General features: G+C 45.5%; 1 protein-coding gene across 1 annotated transcript in view; it reads right to left on the reverse strand.

Annotated features, from left to right (window-relative positions):
- Window positions 1-1,040: 1,040 nt before the first annotated feature.
- Window positions 1,041-26,312, reverse strand: part of DCAF15 (DDB1 and CUL4 associated factor 15) — a 36,032-nt gene continuing 10,760 nt past the window's right edge. Inside the window, exons 4-13 of the mRNA XM_082256249.1 lie at window positions 21,362-21,468; window positions 21,157-21,278; window positions 18,341-18,499; window positions 17,747-18,172; window positions 16,697-16,791; window positions 16,488-16,616; window positions 7,107-7,192; window positions 6,927-7,031; window positions 6,675-6,790; window positions 1,041-1,540 (exon numbers count right to left, since the gene is read on the reverse strand). Of these exons, the coding sequence (XP_082112375.1) occupies window positions 1,485-1,540; window positions 6,675-6,790; window positions 6,927-7,031; window positions 7,107-7,192; window positions 16,488-16,616; window positions 16,697-16,791; window positions 17,747-18,172; window positions 18,341-18,499; window positions 21,157-21,278; window positions 21,362-21,468 (1,401 nt within the window). The 3' untranslated portion in view covers window positions 1,041-1,484. The remainder of the gene's footprint in view (window positions 1,541-6,674; window positions 6,791-6,926; window positions 7,032-7,106; window positions 7,193-16,487; window positions 16,617-16,696; window positions 16,792-17,746; window positions 18,173-18,340; window positions 18,500-21,156; window positions 21,279-21,361; window positions 21,469-26,312) is intronic.

Here is a 26,312-nt window from a genome sequence, read left to right on the forward strand (position 1 = left end):
GGAGCCTAGGTCCTTACTCCTACCTAGACAGATTAAAAACGGATTACCTAGAGCAGATAGGGAGGTTATATACCATGCTGAGGACGGCCCATGGGCATAGCCAGGGGTTTTTTTGTTCTGCCTAGTCAAGTCCTACCCCTGGAGGAGGCAATATAACCCAGTAGTTATGATTTATGGAGCGCTGTGTCCGTCGATGAAAGAAAGAGAAAATTGCGTTTGTAAGACCGCTGCGCAAACACGGTGTGACAAAGTATTGCAGCAATCTCCATTTTATTCTCTAAGGTCTCTGCTAAAAAAAAAAAAAAAAAAATATGTTTGGGGGTTCTGAGTAATTTTCTAGCAAAAAAATAAGAATTTTAACTTGTAAACAACAACGTGTCAGAAATAGGCCTGTTTTTTAAAGCGGAGTTCCACTCAAAAGTGGACCTCCGCTGATCTGCTTCCTCCCCCCCCCCCCCTCTGGTGCCCCATTTGGCACCTTTCAGGGGGGAGGGGGGAATGGGTACCTGTTTATGACAGGTACCCTTCGCCATTTCCTGGGAGCGGCGCTGTCCCTCTGAAGTTCAGCCCCCTCCTTTTTCCTCCACCGCTGGGCCAATTACAAAGCGGGCTGCGCTTTGCACATGCGCACTAGGAAACCAGCAGTGAAGCCGAAAGGCTTCACTGCCGAGTTCCCTTACCCTGGATAGTGGCAGCGGCACCCGAGAGCCGATACGTAAATTGGCTTTGGGTGCCGACATCACGGGCTCCCTGGACAGGTAAGTTTTACTATTTAAAAGTCAGCAGCTACAGTATTTGTAGCTGCTGACTCTTCATCTTTTTAAGGAGGGGTGGAACTCCGTTTAACTGAACAAGCTGAAGTTAGAAGCTGATTGGCTACCATGCACACCTGCACCAGATTTGCACTTTCCAGTTTTAGTAAATCAACCCCTTGTATTATTAAGGAAACGTATCAGGCCAACGTTTAATAAGATAATCCTGCCAACATATCGTTTTTTTTTTAAAATACCCTGAAAATAAAACCATCCATGACTTGCTCATAAACTGAAATACTGATTTATTTTCACAAAAATGAACAGTTACATATAGTGAAAAACAAGAAAAAAAATTCTACAGAATACACTGTATATACACAATTACATACACATGCTCTTGAAAAATGACTGTTCCTGTCCGGACAAAAAAAATAAAAAATTAAAATGGATGCCATGGTGATCTGTCCCCTGCAGTGAGAGGAACGCTTTTCACCTCAGCGGGGAATGCCACAGATCTCTAAGACGCAAGTCCACCTATCCTGCTACAGGACACGGTACCTTTTTCATAATAGGCGTAATGGGTGGCCCCCCACTCCTGCTAGAAGTGGCCACTAGATGGCAGAACAACAACACAGGACTGCTATGAAGCTTCAATCCACAGGATCCCTTTATCCAGGTGCACAGAGACACATGTGCTGAGGTAGTGTTCAGGTCTCTGGGGAAGCCGGATTACAGCACGATCCATGTGTAGCGAACGTTGTCAGCCAAAACCTTGAGTGAGCAACCTGTAGACAAATGACCAGTGTGTCAAACAATGGTGATATTGTTCACAAATCTGTCTAAATCTGTGTTAGTTAGCATTTCTCCTTTGCCGAGATAATCCATCCACCACACAGGTGTGGCATATCAATAGAGGTAATCCAGGCAGGTAATATGACATGACATTTGCCAACAATACTGCCTTTATATGCTTCCACCTATCAGCCGGCCTCTGACGTCACCAGCAGATCGCGGACATGCGTTCACCTCCACGCACATGCGAACGCCATCAAGTGATAACGTCACATACGTGCACCGCGAGTCCCCCTTCGGGGTGATTTTACAAGATGGCGCCAGGGGACTCTCGGCGAACGCATGTCCGCAATCTGCCGATGACTTTAGATGCCGGCTGATAGGTGGAAGCATATAAAGGCAGTATTGTTGATGAACGCCACATCACCTGCCTGGAACCGGAGGGTGCCGGTGTGTCTCCATGCTTGGTGCGTGGGTGAGTAGAAGAGGATTTGGATGTGTCTTTTCTTTTTTAAATCAAAAGGTTTTTGTGAACCCCTCACAAACTGCAGCCCTTGTGATCTTTGATTACCTTAGATGGAACATCTCTGATCATCTGGGAGTGCTCCATTGATGGTTTTTGTTTTCACTATAATTTTTGTAACAACTTATCCAACTCTGGATGGACATATTTGGGCTATTCTATTGTTTTCCCTATATTTGGGGGGATTATCTGACAGCAATTTAAGGTAATTAAGGTTTTCTATGATACATGTGGATGGGTGGCGTTTTCATTGATGTGATTGGGCTCATTTGTGCATACATATTCTTATACACATGTATATAGTGTAGCACCCTCCTAGGTAGGTGCTAGGTTCAAAGCATTTTATGCTCCATCTGCTTATCAGGGGAGCCTGATCTTTTAGGTTCCCTGTTGCATGTGTGATTTACTTACGTAGGATGTCTGTCTATGGTATTTCACCCATAATCCCCACGTAGAATAATAATTCTACCCATATTCTTAGCAGAAAAAGGTCAAATACATTACGTAGGATGTGTGTGAGATATTCCACCTATAATCCCCATAGTGAAAAATAATTCTACCCATATTCTTATCAGAAATAGAGTAAATATGTTCCTGCGTATGTTTAACTATGATTTTCCACCTAGAATCCCCTTGTAAAAAATAATAATGTGCACATTCTCATCAGAAATCGGTTAAATATGTTCCTTGTTAGGTTTAAACATGATATTCCACCAAAACTTCCCATGAAAAAAACAATAATTCTACCCATAGTCCTACCAGTAACAGGTTAAATGCATTACATAGGATGTGTATCAAAGATATTCTACTCATAATCCCCGTGAAGAGAAATTGTTCTACCCATATTCTGATTAGAAAGGGGTCAAATGTATTACGTAAAATGGGTGTCTATGGTAGTCCACCCATAATCCTCATAGTGAAAAATATCAGAAAAGGGTTAAATTTGTATCTAGGTATGTTTATCTATGATATTCCACCCATAATCCCCATGTAGTAAAATATTTATGTGCATATTCTTATCAGAAATCGGTTAAATATGTTCCTTGTTAGGTGAAAACATGATATTCCACTAGGGCTGAACGATAGTCGATATGATATGTGGCCGTAGGCGATATTCATATCGCCGAGGTCACGATATTTGCATAGGCAGGGGGAAGGGACTCGGAGGAGGACAGGAGGACTCACAGACTTCCGTGTTAGGCAGGGAGAAGTCGGGACACTTCAGCGGTGAGCATACATACATTACTCACTCGTGCACTGCAGCCCGCCCCACACATTCAGTGAGTCTTACTCTCCTCCCTAGTTTTCTCAATGGCACATTCAGGGAACCAATCACGCCGTGATTAGCTGCACAGCTAACCAATCACGCGTGCCTGCACACCTGATTGGTTCCGCTGTGCCGCTACTCATGGCGTGATTGGCTCCCACAATGTGCCATTGAGAAAACTAGGGCGGAGAGTGAGACTCTCTGAATGTGTGGGGCGGGCTGCAGTGCACGAGTGAGTCAGTGTATGCGGCTGTGCTCCTTTCCCGGCTCCTAGTCCACCGCTCCAGCCTCCTACTACCACCACTATGAGAGACTGTCTGTCACTATAATCTGATCGAGTCCACACTGACACTGACTGACTGTCACTGAGTAATTGATGTTACCATATTAACCCTAACCTGCCCAGTGCCCTGTATCTGCAATTAAAATGTACAAAGGCTGCCTGCATGCTTCCTGATTTCCATTCCCAGCATCCTTCCCAATCCCTACAGTGTCACTAACATTAACCCTATGGTACAAGGCTGCAGTGTGCACTGAATCCCATTCCCTACAGTAACATACATTAACCCTGTATGGTCAGAAAGGCTGGATTGACGGGTCCCTCAATATCTCAATATATATCGTTGAAAAAAAAATATTGCAATATATTTTTTTCCCAATATCGTGCAGGCCTATATTCCACCCATAATCCCCCTAAAAAAAAATAAAATAAAAAATTCTACCCATATTCCTATCAGAAACAGTTCAAATAATGTAGGATGTGTATCTATGATATTCCACCCATAATTCCTATAAAGAACAATTATTCTACCCATATTCCTATCAGAAACAGATCAAATGCATTACGTAGGATGTGTATCTATGATATTCCACCCATAATTCCTATAAAGAACAATTATTCTACCCATATTCCTATCAGAAACAGATCAAATGCATTACATAGGATGTGTATCTATGATATGCCACCCATAATCCCCATAATAATTCTACCCATATTATCAGAAACAGGTTAAATGCATTACATAGGATGTAGGTCTATGATATTCCACCCATAATCCCCATAAAGAATAATTATATCCATATTCTTATTAGAAATAGGTTATCTATGTTCCTAGGTATGTTTATCTATGATATTCTACCCATAATCCACATGTAGAAAATTATTTATGTGCATATTTTTGTCAGAAATATGTTCTTTGTTAGGTGTAACTATGATATTCCACCCATAATCCCCCATGAAGAATATTTCCACCCATATTCCTATCAGAAAAAGGTCAAATGCATTACGTAGGATGTGTGTCTGATAATCCACATGCAGAAAAATAACCGCATTCTGATCAGAAGTGCATACATTTTTTTACTTGGCATGTGTAACCTATAATCTTTAAATATATTTTTCCAGATTCCTAATTAAACAGTTTAAGTGTAGTATTTCACACATACTGTACATGTACTGCATGAAATCAGTAATCTAGTCCTAGAAACACTGTATGTTGAGTCATTTTTCCAATACTTCTGTATAATTTTCTAGGATTCTATTGTACAGCTGCAAATAGATCAGCAAGCGAACAGATAAATATTAGCAACTACTTCTTGCAACATTGTATCAAGCACTGCAGAAAAAGAATAATATATTTTGAGCAACAATAGAGTCATTACCATATATGTGTGCATAAAGTATACTGACACCTAGTGAGAGTGCTGAGTATTGCAGCCAATAATCCAATCATCCCAATAAGCAGTTTAGTACATTCCCTAATTTTTCAGTCTTTTTTTGTTTGTTTAGCAAAAACAAAGTGTTATTTATCCTCCCTGGCGGTATGATTATGTCAGGAATTATGTACCAAATTATGGAAATTTGGCGTTATGTATTATAGGCCTACAATTCTTAGTAATTACTGACTTAAACCTGACCAAAACAAGAGTCTAGTAGACATCCCAGATGTGATAAATTTGAAACACAAACGCATGAATTATAATCTAATCAATAATATTATATAATAAAATTATATTATTGATTAGATTATAATTCATGCGTTATATTTTATATTATATGTGTGTGTGTGTGTGTGTGTATATATATATATATATATATATATAATATAAATGTTATGTGTGTGTTTGTGTTTTGTGCAACTTTCAAAGTTTGAATTTCCCTCCCTAGTTCCGCTCCCATGCAGCATTGCTGCTGCAGGGAATGGAACTAGGAAGTCATCACACCAACGGAGGACAGATGAGCGGCGGGGATCTCAGATGGCTGGCGATCTCAGCAATGGGAGATCATCGCTGGATTGCCAGGAGAAGGTAAGAGACACTGCTGCGCGCTCTGCACATCCACCCCGAGCGTGACTCGGGGATACCGATAACAGCATGGAAAATCCACCCTGAGTCACGCTCGGGGATACCGCTAGGCAGGTTAAATACCACCAAAAGAAAGCTCTATTTGTGTAAAAAAAAAAGATACAAATTTAATATGCGTACAGCGTTGCCTGACCACACAATTGTCATTCAAAGTGCGACAGCACTGAAAGCTGAAAATTGGCCTTGGGCGGAAGGGGGTGAAAGTGCACGGTATTGACTTGGATAAAAAGACTCTCACTTTGCCTATTTGGTGTAAAGAGTCTTTTGAAAGTAACTGTCTCTACCCACTTACAATCACCTTCTTCCAAGCTTCCCCATCACTCTGTTACTCCATCTGAGCTCTCACAAATTACCGGCATTTCCAGATTTGACATGGAGCTCAGTTTGGACTCCTGTCTCCCATGGAAGAACAGAACAGCAGGGAGCATAGAAAAGATGAGTGTAAATGGGTCAGGCGGGGTGAGCTTGCAAGAGACTGCCAATTTATCCTGAATAGACAAAAGAAACCTACTGTGTAAATCTTAACTGGCCTATTTATAAAGCTGGAGTTGTTATTTTACTGGTTTGGCCCCCTCAAGGGACATATATTCACTTTCAGTTCTTTTTTTCGTTGTGGTTGATCAGGCGGACTTACAGTGGTGACAAACAGCAAAACACAAACCACTGCACAGCAACAAGCACAGCTCTGCATTTGCATTGAGCAAATGGGACTGGTGCAGCATTTTGATCATGCTAATCCAGGGATTCCCAAACTACAGCCCTGCAGCTGTTGCAGAACTACACATCCCATGAGGCATTGTAAAACTGACATTCGCTTACATGACTAGGCATGATGGGAATTGTAGTTCCTGAACAACTGGGAGGACCATAGTTTGGGAATCCCTGTGCTAATCTAAACATTATATGGGGTTGCTACACCAATCAATAACACAAAGCTTCTGCCAGATATTAAAACCCCCTTCAGGACTTCCCATACCTTTATGCAGGGCCTCATTGGTCATACGATGCACATATCGCACGCTGTTTTCTGGAACCAACCATTTCATAACTGTGTCTACGCAACTCTTCCGGTAGGAGCTCCAGACACTGCCACTGTGGGAGCAAAAAACTGTCAGTCCACTCTTTATACATACAGTATATTGGAAGATTGACTATTGTTATCCACTGCCTACAGGGGGGAGCAGATATGACTTTCATGTGTTGCAAACACTAGAAAGAGATCACTTGCCTGGTTTGACCTTTGACTTCAGTGAGGTCATCTACACTCAGCGTGCTGAAGACACCGGTGTCCAGGTCCCAGGCCACTTTCAGGCTTGTATGATGAGTCTTCGGCCTATGAAAAAGATAAGGTTGCCAAGTAGGTCCTGGCACAGACAGAGAGGGAGAGAAAAGCTGTGACATCACCCACCTGAGCTGAGTGTCCTCCTGAGGAGGAGGGAACGCCAGGAGTAGCAGGCCGATGTTCATGATTACCTTGTTGGTGTCTGGACACATCTGAAGGACAGAAAGAAAACGGGAAAAAAACTATACAACTTTTTTTTTTTTTTTTAACCAAATCTTTCAGTAAAAAAATACACCCAGTTATTGCTGTGCCATATTACTTACAGTAGCAGCAGTAAAAGGGTTAATGAGAATATGACATTTGCTCATTTAGGCCAAAGTGACAGGTTTTCCTAAAGAAGCAACCCCCCCCCCCCCCCGACTCATAGATACTCCATTTTACTGCTGTGTCCCACACACCAGTCCTTGGTTGGATTGGAATCCATCTGGTGCTTCTGGGAATGAGGAAGCATGTGACCTTCATCCCTTTAACCCAGGATTCAGTCAATCATCAGGTCCAAATTCATAAGAGAGGGAAACAGGTCACCTTGTCTGTGTAAGCTCACACAAGGAGCCTAAAGCGAATGGTCAACTTATTGAAAATTAAAGCGGTTCTCCAGTCTTCACCCCCAAAGTCATCACCTACAAAATACTGACTTTTTTTTTTTTTTTTTTAATCAAAACGTTTTATTGAAAAAAAAATACAACACAGAGCAAAGAAACAATACAAATAAAGAACTGCCAAGACAACCATACACAGCATCAGAAATGTACAGATAACTTTGTATGTATTATTGAACACAACAATAAGAAATTAATTATACCACTTCTGTATATATACACCAGAGTAATTCACACCTTAAAAAAGTGGAACTGCACTGCATCTGAGCGCCACAAACCAAAAATGCTTTTTAATACATTGTTATTATTCAAAGCAAACTCTCCCATCCATCCCTGTCTCCATGCTTTGTTTGAGAAATCATTTTGAAAAACACCCCCTGGAATTTCTGGCCGTGGCCATCTTGAGTAAGGGCAGGTGATACATGCATCATTTTACTTCCTGGAATTAATTTGCCCTCATCTCAGGGATAGGCTGAGCTAAGAACCCGCCCTCCCCTCCTAAAGACTGCTGGGATGTAGGACATCATATGCCTTGGCAGAGAAACCAGGAAGTAAATTAAAAAATGTAAAAAAAAAAAAAAAAAAGTTTAAAACAAGTAAATATGATATACTTTCCCGTCTATTTACCAATGCTAGGAGCATAAAGATTAAAAATAGTCCATGTTGATATGCTGATTGAGAGAGTTAAGTTCTACTTTAATGTAACTATTCCGGGTATGTGTCCCCCACCTTCAGCTTCCACTGTAAAGCTTTAGGGCTCTTTCACACGGTCCGCCTCTGTAGGCGGATCCGTGCTGCTCAGCGGGGATCGATCCGCGATCCCCGCTGAGCCGCCGGATAACAGCTCCGTCTCCGCTTGCAGTGCGGAGAGGGAGGTGTCACAGCCCCCCGCTGCTCTCTATGGGGAATCGGATGAGAGGGAACCGCCTGTCCGCTCTCATCCGATCCGATCCCCAGGACGGTTGGAAAAACTGAATTTTTGTAAAATCTTACCTGTAAAATTCCTTTCTCTGAGTCCTCCGACAGTCGCCGCCATCTTCATATTCGTCACAATGGGGGTATTAGACTTTGCTCCGTAGGAGTAGCTAGGCAACAGAATATGTTAATATTAAAGCTTTTAACATATCCCACCCCCAGGGGGTGGTCCCCTCAGTCAATACCCTCCTACGTCCTGTATACATACCTCAGTTTCAGTGGAATAGCAGTAGAGTATAGAACCAAACCCCAAAGAGGGGCGGGGGCGGCGACTGTCGGAGGACTCAGAGAAAGGAATTTTACAGGTAAGATTTTACAAAAATTCCGTTTTCTCTTACGTCCTCCGACAGTCGCCGCCATCTTCATATTCGTCACAATGGGGACGTCCCAAAGCAGTGCAAACATGAGGGGTGGGAAACGCAGCCGCGCCTAAAGCAACGCAGTCTCCACATCAAAGAAAGGAACCTTACCAAAGGAAGGAAACCAGCTGGGCAACATGAGAAAAAAACTTGCTCAACAGGAGCAATAACCCAGGAGAAAAACAAAACCTAGGGATAAAAACATATCCCAAACAGCCAAGGAGCCCAAAACAAGGGGCTCTAAGGAACCGCCGCACTAAGAACCTTGCGGCCAAAGGAAGCATCTGCCGATGCCTGAACATCCACTCTGTAGAATTTTGTGAAAGTGTGCACGGTCGACCAAGTCGCCGCCTTACACACCTGGGCCACAGAAGCCCCATGACGACAGGCCCAAGACGTACTCAGAGATCTGGTAGAGTGCGCCTTCACAGGCACAGGGGGAACTTTCCCCTTCAAAGCATAGGCCTGTTCAATGGTCTGTCTGATCCATTTGGTGATGGTAGAAGCCGACGCCGCCATGCCCTTCCGAGGGCCCTCTGAAAGGACAAACAAAGAATCCGACTTGCGGAAAGATTCAGTCGATTTCAGGTAAACCCTAATCGCCCGAACATCCAAGGAGTGCAACTCCACCTCCTTCGGATGTTTAGGCTTCGCGCAGAGCGAAGGCAAGACAATGTCCTCATTGAGGTGAAAATCCGAAACCCTCTTCGGAAGAAAAGAAGGGTTAGGTCGCAAGACCACCTTATCCAGGTGAATGACCAAATTCGGAGACTTGCAGGACAAAGCTGCCAGCTCCGACACTCTGCGAGCCAAAGTGATCGCCACCAAAAAGGCGACCTTCTTGGACAACATGGACAACGAGATCTTCCTGATCTGTTCAAAAGGAGCATGTTGTAACACGGACAGAACAAGATTCAAGTCCCAAGGAGGCAGCGGTTCCCTCCTAGGAGGGACCAGATGTCGCACCCCTTGAACAAAAGTACTAACCAAGGAGTTAGACGCCACAGGACGTTGAAAAAGAACGGCCAGCGCAGACACCTGACCCTTGATCGTAGCCAGCGCCAAACGCTGGTCGACACCCGTTTGAAGGAAGGATAACACCCTAGACACCGAGTATGTGCGAGGTGAAAACCCCCTGGACTCACACCAGGCAAAATAGGCCTTCCAAGTACGGTAATAGACCTTCCCCGAGGAAGATTTCCTCGCGTTAATCAAAGTGTGAATGACCTCAGGGGAGAGACCCCTATCCTTCAGGACCTCGGTTTCAACAGCCAGGCCGTCAAAGCCAGCGACTGTAAAGCAGGATGGAATATCGGTCCTTGAGACAGGAGATCTTCTCGAAGAGGCAGACGCCACGGAACGTCGACCGCCAGATTCACGAGGTCTGCGTACCAGGACCGGCGAGACCAGTCCGGCGCCACAAGAATCACCGTGTGCGGTTCAGAGTTCAACCTGCGAAGGAACCTGGACAGCAATTGAATCGGTGGAAACGCATACATCAGTCGGTACTGATGCCACGGAGCTACCAACGCGTCTGACGCGTCTGCCCGAGGATCGCACGTCCTTGCCACGAACCTTTTCACCTTGTTGTTCAGATGAGACGCGAACAGGTCTACCTCCGGAAGACCCCACTTCGCGCACAACATCTGGAAGACATCCGGTTGGAGGGACCATTGCCCCTGGTCCAGGGTCTGGCGGCTCAGATAATCCGCCTGCCAGTTCTCCACCCCCGGAATGTGGACCGCCGATATCGCCGGGACGTGTGTCTCGGCCCAAGACAGAATGTCGGCCACTTCCCAAGCCGCTCGGGCACTCCTGGTGCCCCCTTGGTGATTGATGTAAGCCACCGCCGTGGCATTGTCCGTCTGCACCCGAACCGGACAGCCTTGCAACCTGTCCGTCCAACATCGAAGGCAGAGAAATATTGCACGCAACTCCAGAATGTTGATCGGAAGGGAGGATTCCTCCTCCGACCAAGTTCCCTGGGCGGACAGAACTCCCAGAACACCACCCCAGCCCGACAGGCTGGCATCCGTGGTGATCACCATCCACGAAAGAGGACGAAAAGACTTGCCCCCCGACACCGCCGGGGACTGGAGCCACCACAGAAGATCCCTTCTGGTGCGATGGCTCAACAAAATCTGGAGATCCAGAGATTGCGGTCGCCCGTCCCACCTGGACAGGATCCCCACTTGGAGACCCCGCGTGTGAAACTGGGCGAAGGGAATCGCCTCGAAAGCTGAGACCATCAAACCCAGACACCGCATGCACGTCCGGAGGGACGAGCACGGAGCTTCCCTGAGGGACCCGACTTCCACCTGAAGAGTCCTGAGTTTGTCGTCCGGTAGGAAGACCTTCGCCTGGACCGAGTCCAGGATCATTCCCAGGTAGGGAAGACGAACCGACGGACACAGCGTCGACTTTGGATAATTTATCGTCCAACCAAACTCCTGTAGAGTCTGCATCGTGACGGTCAGGTCCTTCTCCAGACCCTGGCTGGTCGCAGACCGAACCAGAATATCGTCCAGATACCCCAGGACAGAGATGCCCTGGGCTCTCAACAAAGCCAGAACCGGTGCAAGCACCTTGGGTGAATACCCGTGGAGCCGAAGCGAGACCAAAAGGTAACGCCACGAATTGGTAGTGATCCTCCGCAATGGCGAATCAAAGGTACCTCTGGTGACCCTCGAAAATCGGGATGTGAAGGTACGCATCCTTTAAGTCGATGGAAGCCATGAATTCCCCCGGAACCAGGGCAGCCACCACCGACCGCAGGGATTCCATGCGGAACTTGCGAACCCGCACAAAGCGGTTCAGAGCCTTTAAGTCCAGAATTGGACGTACCTTGCCCTCCTTCCTGGGCACGGTGAACAGATTGGAATAGAACCCCCGAAATCTGTCCCGATGAGGCACTGGAACCACCACCCCCTGAGCCCTCAGGTCCTGCACCGCTAGGTGCAGATCCCGCAAACGCTCCGGAGACAGTTGAAGATTTGAGGGAAAAAATCTGCTCTCCGGCCGAGAGAGAAAAACTCGATCTTGTATCCAGATCGAACGATTTCCTGAACCCACCTGTCCCGAACAAGGGCCAGCCAGGGCTGAAGAAAACAGAGCAAGCGTCCCCCCACCCCAGAACTGGGTGAGGGCGCCCCTTCAAGCCACATTGTTATGGGCAGCGGATCCGGACTGGCCGGACTTCTGCTTACCTGACCACGGCTTCTTTTGGGAGCCTTGACCTTTGAACGGCTTGCCCTTATAGTGCGACCGAAAGGCACGAAAGGACCCCTGAGAGGGCGGAAAGGAAGCGGTCTTCTTACCAGGAGCCGCCTTAGCCTTGTGGGATTGGGGCAAGAGCGTGCTCTTACCACCCGTGATCCCCTTTATCAGTGTATCCAAGGATTCTCCAAAAAGGCGAGATCCATCATAGGGCAGATTGGCTAAGGTCTTGCGCGAAGATTGGTCCACAGACCAACACTTCAACCAAACTAGGCGGCGAGACAATACCGCCACGCTGTGTACACGGGCAGCCAAATGGTACTATATCCAAGTCCGCATCACACAAATACATGACACCCTGATGGATTTGATCCACCATATCCAATGTCGCCGGTGAGGCAGAATCAGCCACCAGGACGCATCTAAGCACCTGCGTCTAACTCGCGACAGCCTGGGCTGCCATAAGAGAAGCAAATATAGCTTTTAGCATAGAACCCGTAATAGAATAAGTATGACGGGCAAGAGACTCCAGCCTCCTGTCCGTGGCATCCCGGAACACCGGGGCATCCTCTGCAGGAATCGCAGTGGACTTATTCAAAACCCCTATCGCGTGATCCACCGGAGGCGGTACACGCCAACGCTCATCAGTAGCGGGCGTGAAAGGATAACGCAGCTTGAACCTACTTGGCACAGCAAAAGGCTTGCGTATATTGCGCCATTGTTCCTTAACAGCGCGCTGAAAATCATCCGTGCAGGGAAAAACCTGTGATGTCTTGCGTCTTTTCTGCGTCCCATAAGCTGCCAGGGCAGCAGGAGGACATGGTTCATCCTGCAAACGCAGTGTTTGTTTGATAGAAGCAACCAATTCATCCATGAGTGCAAGCTCTTCAGACGAGCCAGGGGGAGAATTATCCACCCCTTCAACCTCAGCCTCCACCTCGGACCCCACAAGATCCAGGGAGGAACGGGACCCCGATAAGGAGACCCCAGCCATAGCAGCCCCATCACCCTCTGAATCAGAGGAAATTGAAACTCTGGGTCTTTTTGTGGATTGAGCAGCCACAAGCATCTGCACCTGAGCAGCAAGGTTAGCCACAATCTCAGCCAAATCCCCCCCCTGGGGGGGAAACAGCAGTCCCCTGGCCTCCCACCAAGGTGGTAGGAAATTTGCTCTCCTGAGAATCCATTGCCCCCAAAAAATATGCTGGAGAATAAAGGGTTAACTGCCCCTTTAACAAGCGCGGCGAGCGCAGCCCACCGCACATACACACTAGCACAAGTAGACCCCCACAGGGATAAAAGCTCAAATCAGGCAAGGATATAGGGATAGAGAGGATAAAAACCTGGAGAGACCACTGCTGCTGCCTCGATCGGTGCGCCCAGGGAAAAGGAAGTGATGTAACTCAGGGCGCTCTATTAAAGCCTATGGAAGGCTACAAGAAAATGGCCGCCTGCAGTGTTAACATGCGGCCGGGGCGAGCGCTGCCAAAATGGCGCCGATAACGCCGCTCCTCCACCACAGTGAGGACCGCTGAAAAACACTACAGTACAGTGAAACATGGCGGACCGCCGCAGCGGTCGCTGTAATGTGCCCCAACACGATACAATCATGCCCCACAGCACACAGCCCGCCACACAGTCACAGTCTGACACAGAATAGTGCAGCACAGCCCCCCTCCTTGCAGCCCACAGAATGCAGCCAGACAGACAGGGAGCTTAACAGTGTGAACAGAGGTAGGGTTACACAGTCCCAGACTGACATCCCCCAAACAGACAGGTCCCCACACAGATACACTTACCTCCTAGATGGCGTGGGGAACCCGCACAGGCGAACAAGCCACTGCAAATGTGACAGGGAGAGTCGCATCCAGGACGCAGAAAAAACTGGGGTTGAGAAACCGCACAGCGTCCAGTGAGGTAGCCACCTCACCATAGCATCCCTGCAGCGAACAGGGATGGGTCGTTCATTGTGCCAGGAGCATTACCTGACTGAACGCTCAATGGCAGGCTGGGAAGCCACTGACCCACAACCTGCGACCAGGGGGATCAGCCCGAGACCCAGCCCGCACGAATCCTCTTCATCAGAAGAACTAACTAATGCTGACAAAAATAACAGCTAAGCAAGGAGAGAGAAAAAAACTCAAACAAAAATCAAAAAAGAAGAGAAAGGCTGAGGCAAAATGCCCCAGCATAGAGACATCCAGCTACTCCTGACAAGCTAGACATTGAAACTGAGGTATGGATACAGGAAGTAGGAGGGTATTGACTGAGGGGACCACCCCCTGGGGGTGGGATATGTTAAAAGCTTTAATATTAACATATTCTGTTGCCTAGCTACTCCTACGGAGCAAAGTCTAATACCCCCATTGTGACGAATATGAAGATGGCGGCGACTGTCGGAGGACGTAAGAGAAATAGGGTTTCCATCCGTCCGGATTTCACGGACAGGATCGGATGCGGATGGCAGCGGGTGTCAGCGGCCATGTCCCCGCTGACATCCGCTGCTCCATAGGGCTGAATGGAGGATCCAATCAGATCCGCCTAAAAAACTGACAGGCGGATCTGATCGGACCGCCCGTGTGAAAGAGCCCTTAACCCCCGTTCACACTGGGGAGACGCTACTTCGCCGGGCGACCCCACAGATCGCGGGGTCCCCGCGACCTCTGAGCGGCCGGCACGGACTTCATAACATTGAAGTCTATGCAGGTCGCTCCGGGTCGCCCCAAAGAAGCTCCGGACCCTTTTTCTAAGTCGGAGCGACTTGTGTCGCTCCTATTAGAACGGGTCCATAGCTTCTGTATGGCAGGCGACCTACGGCGACCTTTGAGGTACTAATAGAATAGCCAGAGTGATCGTAATTTATTGGCCAACGAGGAAACCTTCACGGCAAAGTAACAGATTCCCATTAAAATCCCAGGACAGTTTCCAGTAAACTGATTGGCTCCATTCCCATACTGCTCCAGACTAAAACAATGGAGTCTTTTACTGCATGAGATACAACGTATTTATATAACAAGTGTGTAACCGCGTTACTAAATCAAAGAATCAACAGCTGCAGCTTTAAAGTGAGATAACACCAAGAACAGCAAAAATAAAGAAAAAAGCTGCGCTAATCTGAAGAAAATCAATTAAATGTCTCCAAAAAACCCCTTCCCTTTAAAAGCCATTTGTGACGAGCGCGTAGGATCCGGCGTGGTGACATCGCCACGCAACCCAGAAGGAGGGGCTATACTGTGAGCCGGCCGGCTTTTCTGTTTTTTATGCACATAATTCTTCTGCTAAATGTGAGTTTGATTTTATTTATTTAAATAAAAGTGTTAATGGTATAAAACACTATGGAGCCTATTTTATTTTTATATGACATTACCGGGGACATTATTAAAGTGGTAGTATCCCGCTTTTTTACACTTTTACCTACAGGTAAGCCTATAATAAGGCTTACCTGTAGGTACAATTAATATCTCCTAAAGCGGCACGGTTTAGGAGATATTTGAAGTGCATGCAGCCGCTCACGCGAGCGGCGCATGCGCTCTGAAGGTCCGGGGGGACCTTCAGTTTTGCTTGCCGGGAGCTTGCCAGAAAATCACTCCCGCGCGCATGCGTGGGAGTGACGTCATCGCGGCTCCAGACAATCACAGCGCAGGAGCCGCCGAACCCGGAAGAGACAGCGAGGGATCATGGCAGCGCCTGCAGCGATGTCCGGGGGTTCATGTCGGGACTTTGTTCTAAGGTAAGTAATACATAATGAGCTAGTATGCGATGCATACTAGCTCATTATGCCTTTGTCTTGCAGGGTTTTTTTTTTTTTTTATGCGTTTTTGGGTTTACAACCGCTTTAAGGATTAGTGCTCAGGAACATCGCTGCCCGTGTGTCATATACCACCTGTGGTCCTAATCGATTGGGCGAAGAGCGTGATCTTTCATGAGAAGCAGGGATACTAGCAATTTGCTCTACAGGCCTAATTCCTATCGCTCTCTGGTAAGCTCATATGCATGTCTGATTGATTGGAGCACCATGGTGGAAGCCAGCATCGCTGATATTTTTTCACTTCTATTCACTTATTCATCACCTTGGGATCCTCAATGATTTGGGACTTTTTAATAATTTAAAGAGATTATATATATATATATATATAGATTTGTTTTATCACTTTTGATTTATATTTGTTCACAACATTTGTGTATAATTTTGTGATTTACTGCACTTAACTTGTTTATTAATGGTCACAGTTTTCAATAAAATTTTTTGCAATGTTTGGAGACAATTATTATATACCGGCCACACACAGACTGCTTACCTCCAGGATGACAATATCATAGTCACTAAAGGAGCAGAACTGTTGGGACCATGATGCATCATTTCGTATGACCTCGTTAATTACATACTCAAAGTCCAGTGTCAGCTGCTCCACACAAAGGTGCTGGCCCTGAAAATTAATAAAAAGAGATAAGATAAGATTGGAAAACATCTTTACAGGACACAGCAGAGAGGAGGAGCACTGCTCACCTGGAAACAGGCCTTGTCATTCAGAGGCCTTAGGTGCTGGCCCTTCAGATCAGTGACCAGGAAAGGCAGAGACATCTTGTCATCTTCATATTCCGCTGAGACACAAAATATTAAAATGTGATCTAACCTACTTAAGAAGAACTTGGAAAATACAGCTGTTTTTTTTTTTTGTTGTATCTAGGAAAAAAATCAAGCAAATATATATCTTTCTCCCTTGCTCCTACTTTCCCCAGAGAGCTTTAATGGTATTTTCAACCATATGCCAATTCTTACAAAAGGTCGTGTGCAACTCCTCCCCTGAAGATATTTTGTGTCTACAATAGATCCAACTGAAACCTCTAAAATCTCATACAAACTGTAACATTTTAACATCATTGCAGGAGGTGTTTTTATAATTTCATGCCTGCAGCTTTCATCAGATTATTATCTGGTGGTCCTTGTTCTGGCGATTCTTGATGAGGGGGGACTACCCCCAGATGTACTCCTGCACAAACACAGCCTATGGTCCCAATTTGACTGCTGTGCAGAATGCAGAAGCATGTCCCCGACTGCAGAAAGTGTGAGTTTAGGGAGTGTGGGCAGGTGCAGTCTACTCTTTCCACTGTAGGTGGCGCTCTTCCATAGTGCACTGCAGTTGGAGGGGGAAGTCAAGGGAAACCTCTATGGTTTTCTGGGTCACTGGGGAAGGGATCAAATTGGATGCTGCTATCCCATGTGACTATGCCAGCCATCTTGGGCCAGACAGAGCCTATTTAAGGCCCTGGCTCCCGCAACACCTGTGCATGCTGTACGGGCAAACATGGCCCTTCGCAGGTATGTATGCTTGAGTATGTCCATGTGAAGTCTAACATTACATACAAAGCCCATTAAAGATCGTACATTTTTTACTTTAACTTATTGGCAATAACATTACCACTTCTTGCTAGTTCTGCGTCGTGTGTCTTATTTACATACTGCACTTTCCCTCAATTTCCATTTGGGATGCAATGCCAATTATGTATACATGGACAAAAGGATAGTATACCTCTCTATATACCCCAGTAATCTTACCGCTCTCTCGATCGTTCTCTGTCACCTCCCCTAGGACGTATCGCAGTCTCGTGTAGTTGACATAGCTGGGTTCCTCGCTGCGATTGCTCTTTTGTGCTGAGCCTTCACCAGCAGGCCTGTGCCATACAGGAGAGTCTGGTTCAGCAGGCTGCGAAGGGCTCTGTCGGCTGGGCCCGGCCTTCTCTCCCTTGTCCTGGTGCTCTATGCCTGAAGCCTCGCGAGCTCGCCGGAATATCCCAGCCACAAACTCACGTGCACGAGTGACAGCGGGAGGAGTTTCTGGAGTAGGGGGGGAACTGGGGTCAGGTAGGTGAGGAGACTGGCTGCTCGAAGAAGGGGCACAGGGACTGGCTGAAGGGGGGGAGTTAGGGCAGGTGCTGTGGTGACCCTGCTTGCTGTAGAGGATACGGCTGGATTCCTGGTCACCTTTTAAAAACAAAAGAGAAAAAAAAAAACATGCTATTCCTATTACAAGCTTTAAACAATGGGCAAGTTACAGTCTTGTCTGGTCATATGGGAGGTATAATGTCAGACCCAATTACCAAAGGCAGTGCTGATCAAGTGCAAGTCAGCAAAGCTGGACAGACCACTTACCTGCTGGGTGTACAGTTATGGCACAGGCCACCAGGGAATAGCTCGTATTCAGCAACACAACATGATCTTTCTTCAGCTGGAAGGCTGGCTGAAAGGTGGGGAACGGATAGACCACCTGATACTTTGTATGCAGCATGAAACTGTGCAACAAACACGGACCTGAGAACAGAGAATACAATTTGGAATCTTACACAATATACACTCTACAAAACTAGAAATATTATTGTCAACACTGATCCTTGTTCCTTACTTCTCTACCTAATACAGAAGAAGTGTGGGATTTGAAAACAACACACATACCCCCATGCTGCAGCATCAGTGTTATGCTGCAGCTGTCCCACGATGGCTCTAACACCAAGACCTGAGCAATCACATGATCAGTGATCGCTCAGTTCTTGGTCTGCTTAGAGGGGAGAGCAGTGACAGTCAGTCACCACTCCCCGATCTGCTCCTCCACTGCTCACTGGAGTGCCAGCCAGGAGAGGGGCGGGAGCAGCTGGTGCTAGCCAGGAGAGGGGCGGGAGCAGCTGGTGCTAGCCAGGAGAGGGGCGGGAGCAGCTGGTGCTAGCCAGGAGAGGGGCGGGAGCAGCTGACTCAGCGGTGTGTCTGCTCTAAACTGACTCGGTCACAGGAGAGCAAAAATAAGTGCACTCCTGTGACCCACAAGAGACGTATGGGCACCAAAGATTTGGCCTAACATAATTCCCTTTGAAGTCACTGTGCTGAACAAGAGTAAAGGCCACCCAATAAACCTAGAACTTCACTCTCCCAATCAACATTGATTATTTGTAATCCTCAGGCTGATAGCATTAGTAAATGGATAGGAAAAGTATATTCTATTCACTTGTTTTGAACTTTTTTTTGTTTATTTGCCTAGGGAAATTGGGTCATACATCCCAGGACTCTTAAGGAGGGGAGGAGAGGTTTTCTCAGCTAAGTTCACTCTCCTGCATGCATGCTTGAGCTAAGGGCAAATGGATTCCAAGAAGTAAATCATTTGCCCTTACTCAAGATGGACATTTTTGGGCATTTTTCTTCTGTAATTGCATATGGCTGTTATCGCCTGAAAAAGCCATAGTGTGTATGGACACATTGGCTAAATTGGAGGAGAGTTTCCAGGCAGAAAAAAGGAGAGCTCAAAAAAGCCTGTAGGAGCCGCTTCTTTGGGCTGCAGTGTGTATGAGCCCCAAGTTTTGTTGTGAGCAATGAACACACAGCATTTCTGTGGACTGCGTGTTATCAGTTTTCTTTTTCTAAACTACTTAGACCCACCTACTCTCCTATCTCTACAAAATAAAAGCGGAGCATTCTGTAGTCCGAAATAAGAACTGGGAGGACTCAAGAGATAACACAGGCAGAGAACACAGTACAGCTCTAAAGCTGGCCATACACTGTTACCGGTAGTTTATTTCTCATTCAGCCAACAGATTCCTCCACCCAAACAAGCTGGATGGAGGAATCCTCCCTCCGGAACACTGACAGCTACGGGTACAGCTGTCAGAATAGAGTACACTGATCAGCGGCCACAGAAAAAGGTTTCCAGCATGTCCTTTCTGTGGAGTGGGGATGACTACACACTGATCAAGATTCAGCCAGTCTCTGCTCAACCAGCTGGATTTCAATCAGTGTGTTGCCAGGTTAAATTTCTGATGTGAACAGGTATTTGTTTTGCACTTATAAAGCAGATATAACTAAGCGCTTCCAACACTATATTTATAAGACAAAGAGAGCAAATAAGAGAATGGTTTTGTTTGACAAACACCTTAATAAAATGATTGTAAACCCTCCCATAAGTGACTGGCCTCAGGTGATACACAGAGAAGAATCGAATCATTCTACATAAGTTGTACCTTGTTAATTGCAGCCATTTGTCCTGCACATTCTTGTAAAACTCAGATGAAAAAGATTTGTCGCAGACTTACAAAGAGGGCGGGGAGCTGCAGTTACACACTGTACAAGAGCTCTGAGAGCTGATTGGAAGGGAGGGAGGGACAAGTTCCTCCACCCCAAACTCGCTCATCAATGTCTTTGTATAACTCGCTTTGTGCACTGATCAAAATCAGGGTGGGGATTATGGTGTGAAGTTGTTTTTCAGGGGTTGGGCTTGACCCCCTAGTTCCAGTGAAGGGAACTCTTAAGGCGTTAGCATACCAAGATATTTTAGACAATTTCATGCTCCCAAATTTGTGGAAACAGTTTGGGGATGACCCCTTCCTGTTCCAACATGACTGAACACCAGTGCACAAAGCAAGGTCCATAAAGACATGGATGAGCGAGTTTGGGGTGGAGGAACTTGACTGGCCTGCACAGAGTCCTGACCTCAACCCGATAGAAACACCTTTGGGATGAATTAGAGCAGAGACTGCAAGCCAGGACTTCTCGTCCACATCAGTGCCTGACCTCACAAATGCACTTCTGGAAGAATAGTCAAACCTTCCCAAAAACACACTCCTAAACCTTGTGGAGAGCCTTCCCAGATGAGTTGAAGCTGTTATAGCTGCAAAGGGTGGGCCAACTCAATATTGAACCCTACAGGCAGAGACTGGGATGCCATTAAAGTTCATGTGCGTGTACAGGCAGGTGTCACAATACTTTTGTTAATATAATGTATGTTTACCATTCCTCAATGGCAAGAAGCAAAAAAATCGAAACACTTCCCTTTTAGGTACTATAGTTGCGTGTCAAGATTCTGTGCAGACATGAAGAACCAGAAAAGGTAATGAAATCTTTCTGAATTAATAACAGCAATTTAGAGTTGCGGAAACATGACTGTATGATGTACTGGGAAAAGGTGACATGGTACAAACTCTACCTACCAGTCCCCGACTGCCGGCAGTCTATACAGGGTGACGTTGGAGGTGCAGACACAGTGCTGATGTAAATATCTCGATGATTCTCATCGCTCATCATATTCATGATCATCCCATTGCCAGAAGTGCTGAACAGGGAAATAGAGGTTACTGCGGACTGGACTTGGACAAGGTAAAGGACTGTCAGGACGTGTGAAGGTGAAAGACTTACTTGAAGCCAAACACAATGACCTTGGAGCTGTCACTGGGCCACTCGCACACCGTCAGGAAGAGGTCACTGTAGATTTCCTCATCCTGGAAGAGACGTACCTGCCGTACCTGGTGATAAGCATAACAGAATTAAAGGTCAATTTTAGGATTTCATTCTTTGCAATTTTTTTAAGTTCATAAGCAGATCTTTTATCATTTTTATTATAAATATATATCTATAGGCAAGTGTGTCACTCGGAGATTACACCGTGCTTTCTTTCCTGACTTCCAACAGCTGAACTGGGTGGGAGGAGGTATTAAAAACCAGTTTGTTTGCCTTGCACAGGTAAATTACAGGTTGGATTCATGTCTGCATGCTGGAGGAAAGCCCTGGGTTAAAACCTCTTTCTTTAAATTACGATGCACCGATATATTGGCAGCTGAAAATTATCAGCCGAAAATAAGGTTATGGGCGTTTTGCCTAGAGAAAACAAAAAAGGTGCCAATAATGTCATGCTGCGTCCTATTGACTTCAATGCAAAATCTCGTCCTATTGACTACAGTGCTAAATCACCAGCCACATAAATACATTTTCATTATTATCTTTTTTTTTTTTTAAACCACTTGCCCTTCCAGAAGATTTACCCCTCTTCATGACCAGGCCATTTTTTGCTTGCTATATGGCACTGTATTACTTTGACAACTGCACGGTGGTGAGACACTGTACCCAAATAGATGTCCTTTTTTACCCCACAAATAGAGATGTCTTTTGGTGATATTTGATCACCTCTGGTTTTTATTTTTTGCGAAAAAAAAAAAAAAAAAAAGCGACAATTTTGAAAAAACAATTTTAAACTTTCTGCTATAAAACATATCAAATACAAAGATTGAAGAAAAAAAAAATCATATTTTTTCATTAATTTAGGCCAATATGTATTCCGCTACATATTTTTGGTAAAAGAAATCTCAATAAGTGTATATTGATTGGTTTGCGCAATAGTTAAAGCATCTACAAACTATGGGATATTTTTATTTAGTTTTACTAGTAATGGCAGTGATCAGTAACATAGCGGGACTGCAATATTGCGGCGAACAAATTGGACCCCTTACACTTTGTGGGAACCAGCGACACTAATACAGTGATCAGTGCTAAAAAAAAATATATATATATATATATATATACACTGTCACTGTACTGACACTGGCTGGGAAAGGGTTAACATCAGGGGCAATTAAAGTGTTAACTGTGTGCCTAGCCGGTGTTTTCTTACTGTGGGGGGGGGGGGGGGGAGTGCTTTTACTAGTTTTTCTTTTGGTCTCTGAAGGGCCAAGTGTAGAATTGTAATTCCCTTGGCACCGCTGGCTTTCGTGGAACTGCTGCCTCATCTCATTCTAAAGAAAATCCCTTCCAGGTTTGTGCACCCCTGCAAACTCCCTCCTGATGCACCCTCTCCCTTTACCCATTCTACCCTCTCCCTCACCCCTCTGTCCCCTTCACCTACCTACTTCTCTATAAACATCCCTTGTAATAGAAATAGGCAGGACAGGTCCTCTTTAATGTGAGATCTGGGGTCAAAACTCACATTTACGCTTAAAAGCAATAGAAATTAAATAAAATAAAATAAATAGGCCTATTAAGGTCAGAGGCGATGTTAGACGGAGCATGGAGTAAAATATACCGGGGTTATGGGAACTCTCTGCTGCCATAACCCGGTATTTATTGTCAAAGCAGTGACGTAAATACACGGTGGGCGATCCGGAAGTGGTAAAGAAAAACACCACACACGCAATTGCCAATCTTTTTTTGTTTTATTGTTGCAATTTCATAGAACTATTCTGCCATTCAGAAGTATATGAACCGCAAATTTGAGAATACAGTACGTACTCGTACCTTTGCCACAGTTAACATTTCTCTGAGGTCTCTAAAGTATACAAACTAGAGATGCATCAAAATTTTGGCCGCCTAAACATACAAGCCGAAAATGGTGTTATCGGTATTTTGCCAATCAGAGAAAAAAGGTGTCGATAATGCCGACTACGCATGCGATTTTGCTGCAAATTGCAGTGATTTGCCCTGAGTTTACGCCCATTTTACTATGCTTATGGTTTGTTTTTTATAGGTCATGTGACATCGAAATGTAACACGGGTGCGTTAATGATGTGTTCTAGCTGCATTTTCAATGCATTTCAGCGGGGAGTTGCGAAATGCAGCAAGCAGGATTTTCAATACCACAACAGAAGTGCAACAGACCAGTGTGAATACTTAAGCCCTGTACACACGTACCGATTGTCGGCATACAAACGTTCGTCTTTTCTCCCCGGGATGTCGGTGTCTGTTGAAAAGTGCAGACTGCCCAAGAATTTTGTCCGCCGACTACAGCCGACTGCAGAAGTGATGTCATGTAATGGTTAACTTTCCCTGTGTTTTTTCTTTTCTGAGCATGCCCAGTCTTGCAAATCTGCGGTCTGTCGGCAGAATTCTGTACTGACTGGCGAACAATCGTCCGTTCTGGTGTCAGCATACAAAAATTTTCATGTTTGCAAGAAAGACTCTTGTCCGCAGAATGTGCGCAGACATCTGTCGGAGGCACCATACTAACAAGCGTACAATCGGCAGATCTTTCGTCCGCCGACGTTTGTATGACGACGATCGGTACGTGTGTACGGGGCTTTACATAGAATTTAAAGGGATACACTTTTCTTGAGCTTTTCTTGCACTAAAGGTGCCTATCAGGCTGGGTTCACACTGGTGCAAACACAGATATTGCATGCGATTTACACCGCATTTCTGTGCAGATCGCATGAAATGTCTGTGTGATGAAAATTAAGCCATAGTTTGTATGGCTGAATTCGCATCACATTCGGACCAAAATGGTACAGGACCGATTTTTGGTCCGCACTGGAATCGGATTGTACGGGCGCGATCACCGATTTCTGTACCATTTCACGGTTTTCCCTGTGATCCAATCTGGGGGAGTCATTCATTTTATATTGACAACAGCAGCGGTTTGCAGAGGTCAGCGTGAACCCTCTGCGATCCACAGTATTCGCAGACTAAATTTCCCACATCGCACCAGTGAGAACCCAGCCTAATTGCTGACAAATTCATATTGATTTAAATTCATAATAATTAAAAAGTCAAATACAATACAGTTACATATAAAAATATAAATATTTTTTTAAAAACATCGGTTTTAATTAAGTGCATCCTGCATTTTTTTCTGCACCTCTAATACAAATTAACTTGTCAGTTCTACAGAACAAAGAAACACTCAGTGAGGCAAAATGAATGTTCCCAGAGTATGATCCTCTCCAGTCTCGGGTGTGAAAGAAACCAACCATGGAGTAACTCCGCACCATACATACCTTGCTGCCCACTTCAGATGGGGAAATCCATACACCAAAAACTGAAAGAACAAAAAGAGGATGCACCATCATAAGACCCCTCATTGTGAAAGAAATAGAATCCAATGTACTCCCAAAGCTACACAGGTGTAAAGCATATAATCCGTCCAGTCCCAAGCCTTGAATGGTGCCCATCCCCTGGGGGCGTAGCTTACGTGTTTCAAAGGCAATGCCCTTCATCAGAGCAGATAAAGGCATTGCCCTTGAAACACGTAAGCTACGCCCCTGTGGATGGGCACCTCTCAAGCATTTGGACAGGACAGATTATAGGTTTACAGTGATGTAGCTTTGCAAGTACATTGGATTCTATTTCTTTCCCAATGAAGGGTCTTTTGATGATGCACTAAGCTGGTGCGCCCTCACTTCTTGTCTGATAAATAATGGAATGTATGAGAGATATGTATACTTGCCAGCTTTATCTTAACCTCTTGGCACTGAGCAGCCCCATATTTGCATACCACATTGCCAACACAGCTCTGCCGAGAGCTCGCTAACTAGTAATGGAAAGCTTTCCAATCACGTGACCAATGTGACAGCCAATCACGGTAGTCACATGATCATAGACTCTGCCCCAGCATCTGAAAATCTTTAAAGGGCCGAGAGGCAAGGGTGCCAATGGGGGAAAAAGACAAAAAAAAAAAAAAAACTACAAGTGCCAAAAGCAAGAGTGTAAAGCAGTGCAGACATTGCCTTTGGTAGCACCAGGTTAGTGGGAGTCTACCATTTCCATGTCAGATGAACCAGAAGCAACATGGAAGAAGTCAGGAAATAGGAGGAAAGGCCAGTCTCTGGTCTAGGGCCCCGATCTGTGAATCCAGCACATTCCCACCGTCTGTGTCTACTTCAGAACATGTCCATTGATGCTGTCAACTAAAGATTAGGTGGGATGTGCTGCTGGACAAATAAAATGGGTAGATTGAGGAGCTGTCTGACAGTGACTTGTAATAGCCACAAATATTTCACCCAAGAAGGCAAGTCAGGATCTCTCTTAGGAGAGGCAGCCAAGGCATCTTACAGGAAATACAAGAATTTCAACACATTTCAAATGCCTTTGTTTGAGATTCCAGGCCAAACGTCTGTGAACCCTGCTCCTTGATCTTCTCAATGGACACTCCGAAGAACCAGAGGTTAGTGTGGAAGTCTCAGTTCCTGCTAGTGTTGATAACCTGCAGTCGCTTTTGACCTGATGTCAAAAAGTCCAGATTTGTGATGTTATAGGAAAATTTAGAAGTCTTAATTGTACCCAAGAAGTATCCGAAAACAGCAGTCCTCAACCTTTTGGCACCAGGGACCGCTTTCGTGGGAGAAAATTTTGACAAGGACTGGGTGGGGGTTTAGGTGGTGTTTGGCAGTTGGAGAGGTGGGTGTCAGTGCTTTAATAATTCCACCACGGTTGATATGGTGTCAGGATGATTGTAACATTATTTCTACTATTACATTGTAATATATACTGAAAAAAACTCACCACAGCCACCAGATACAGATTATCAGTTTGTAAGGATTTGTAAGGGTTTTTGTGCAGCGAAAGAACTTACAAATACTAACAGGGCCATCTTACCAAATGGTCA

This window comes from Pelophylax lessonae (assembly GCF_965119305.1).
Source record: "Pelophylax lessonae genome assembly, chromosome: 4".
NCBI lineage: Eukaryota > Metazoa > Chordata > Amphibia > Anura > Ranidae > Pelophylax > Pelophylax lessonae.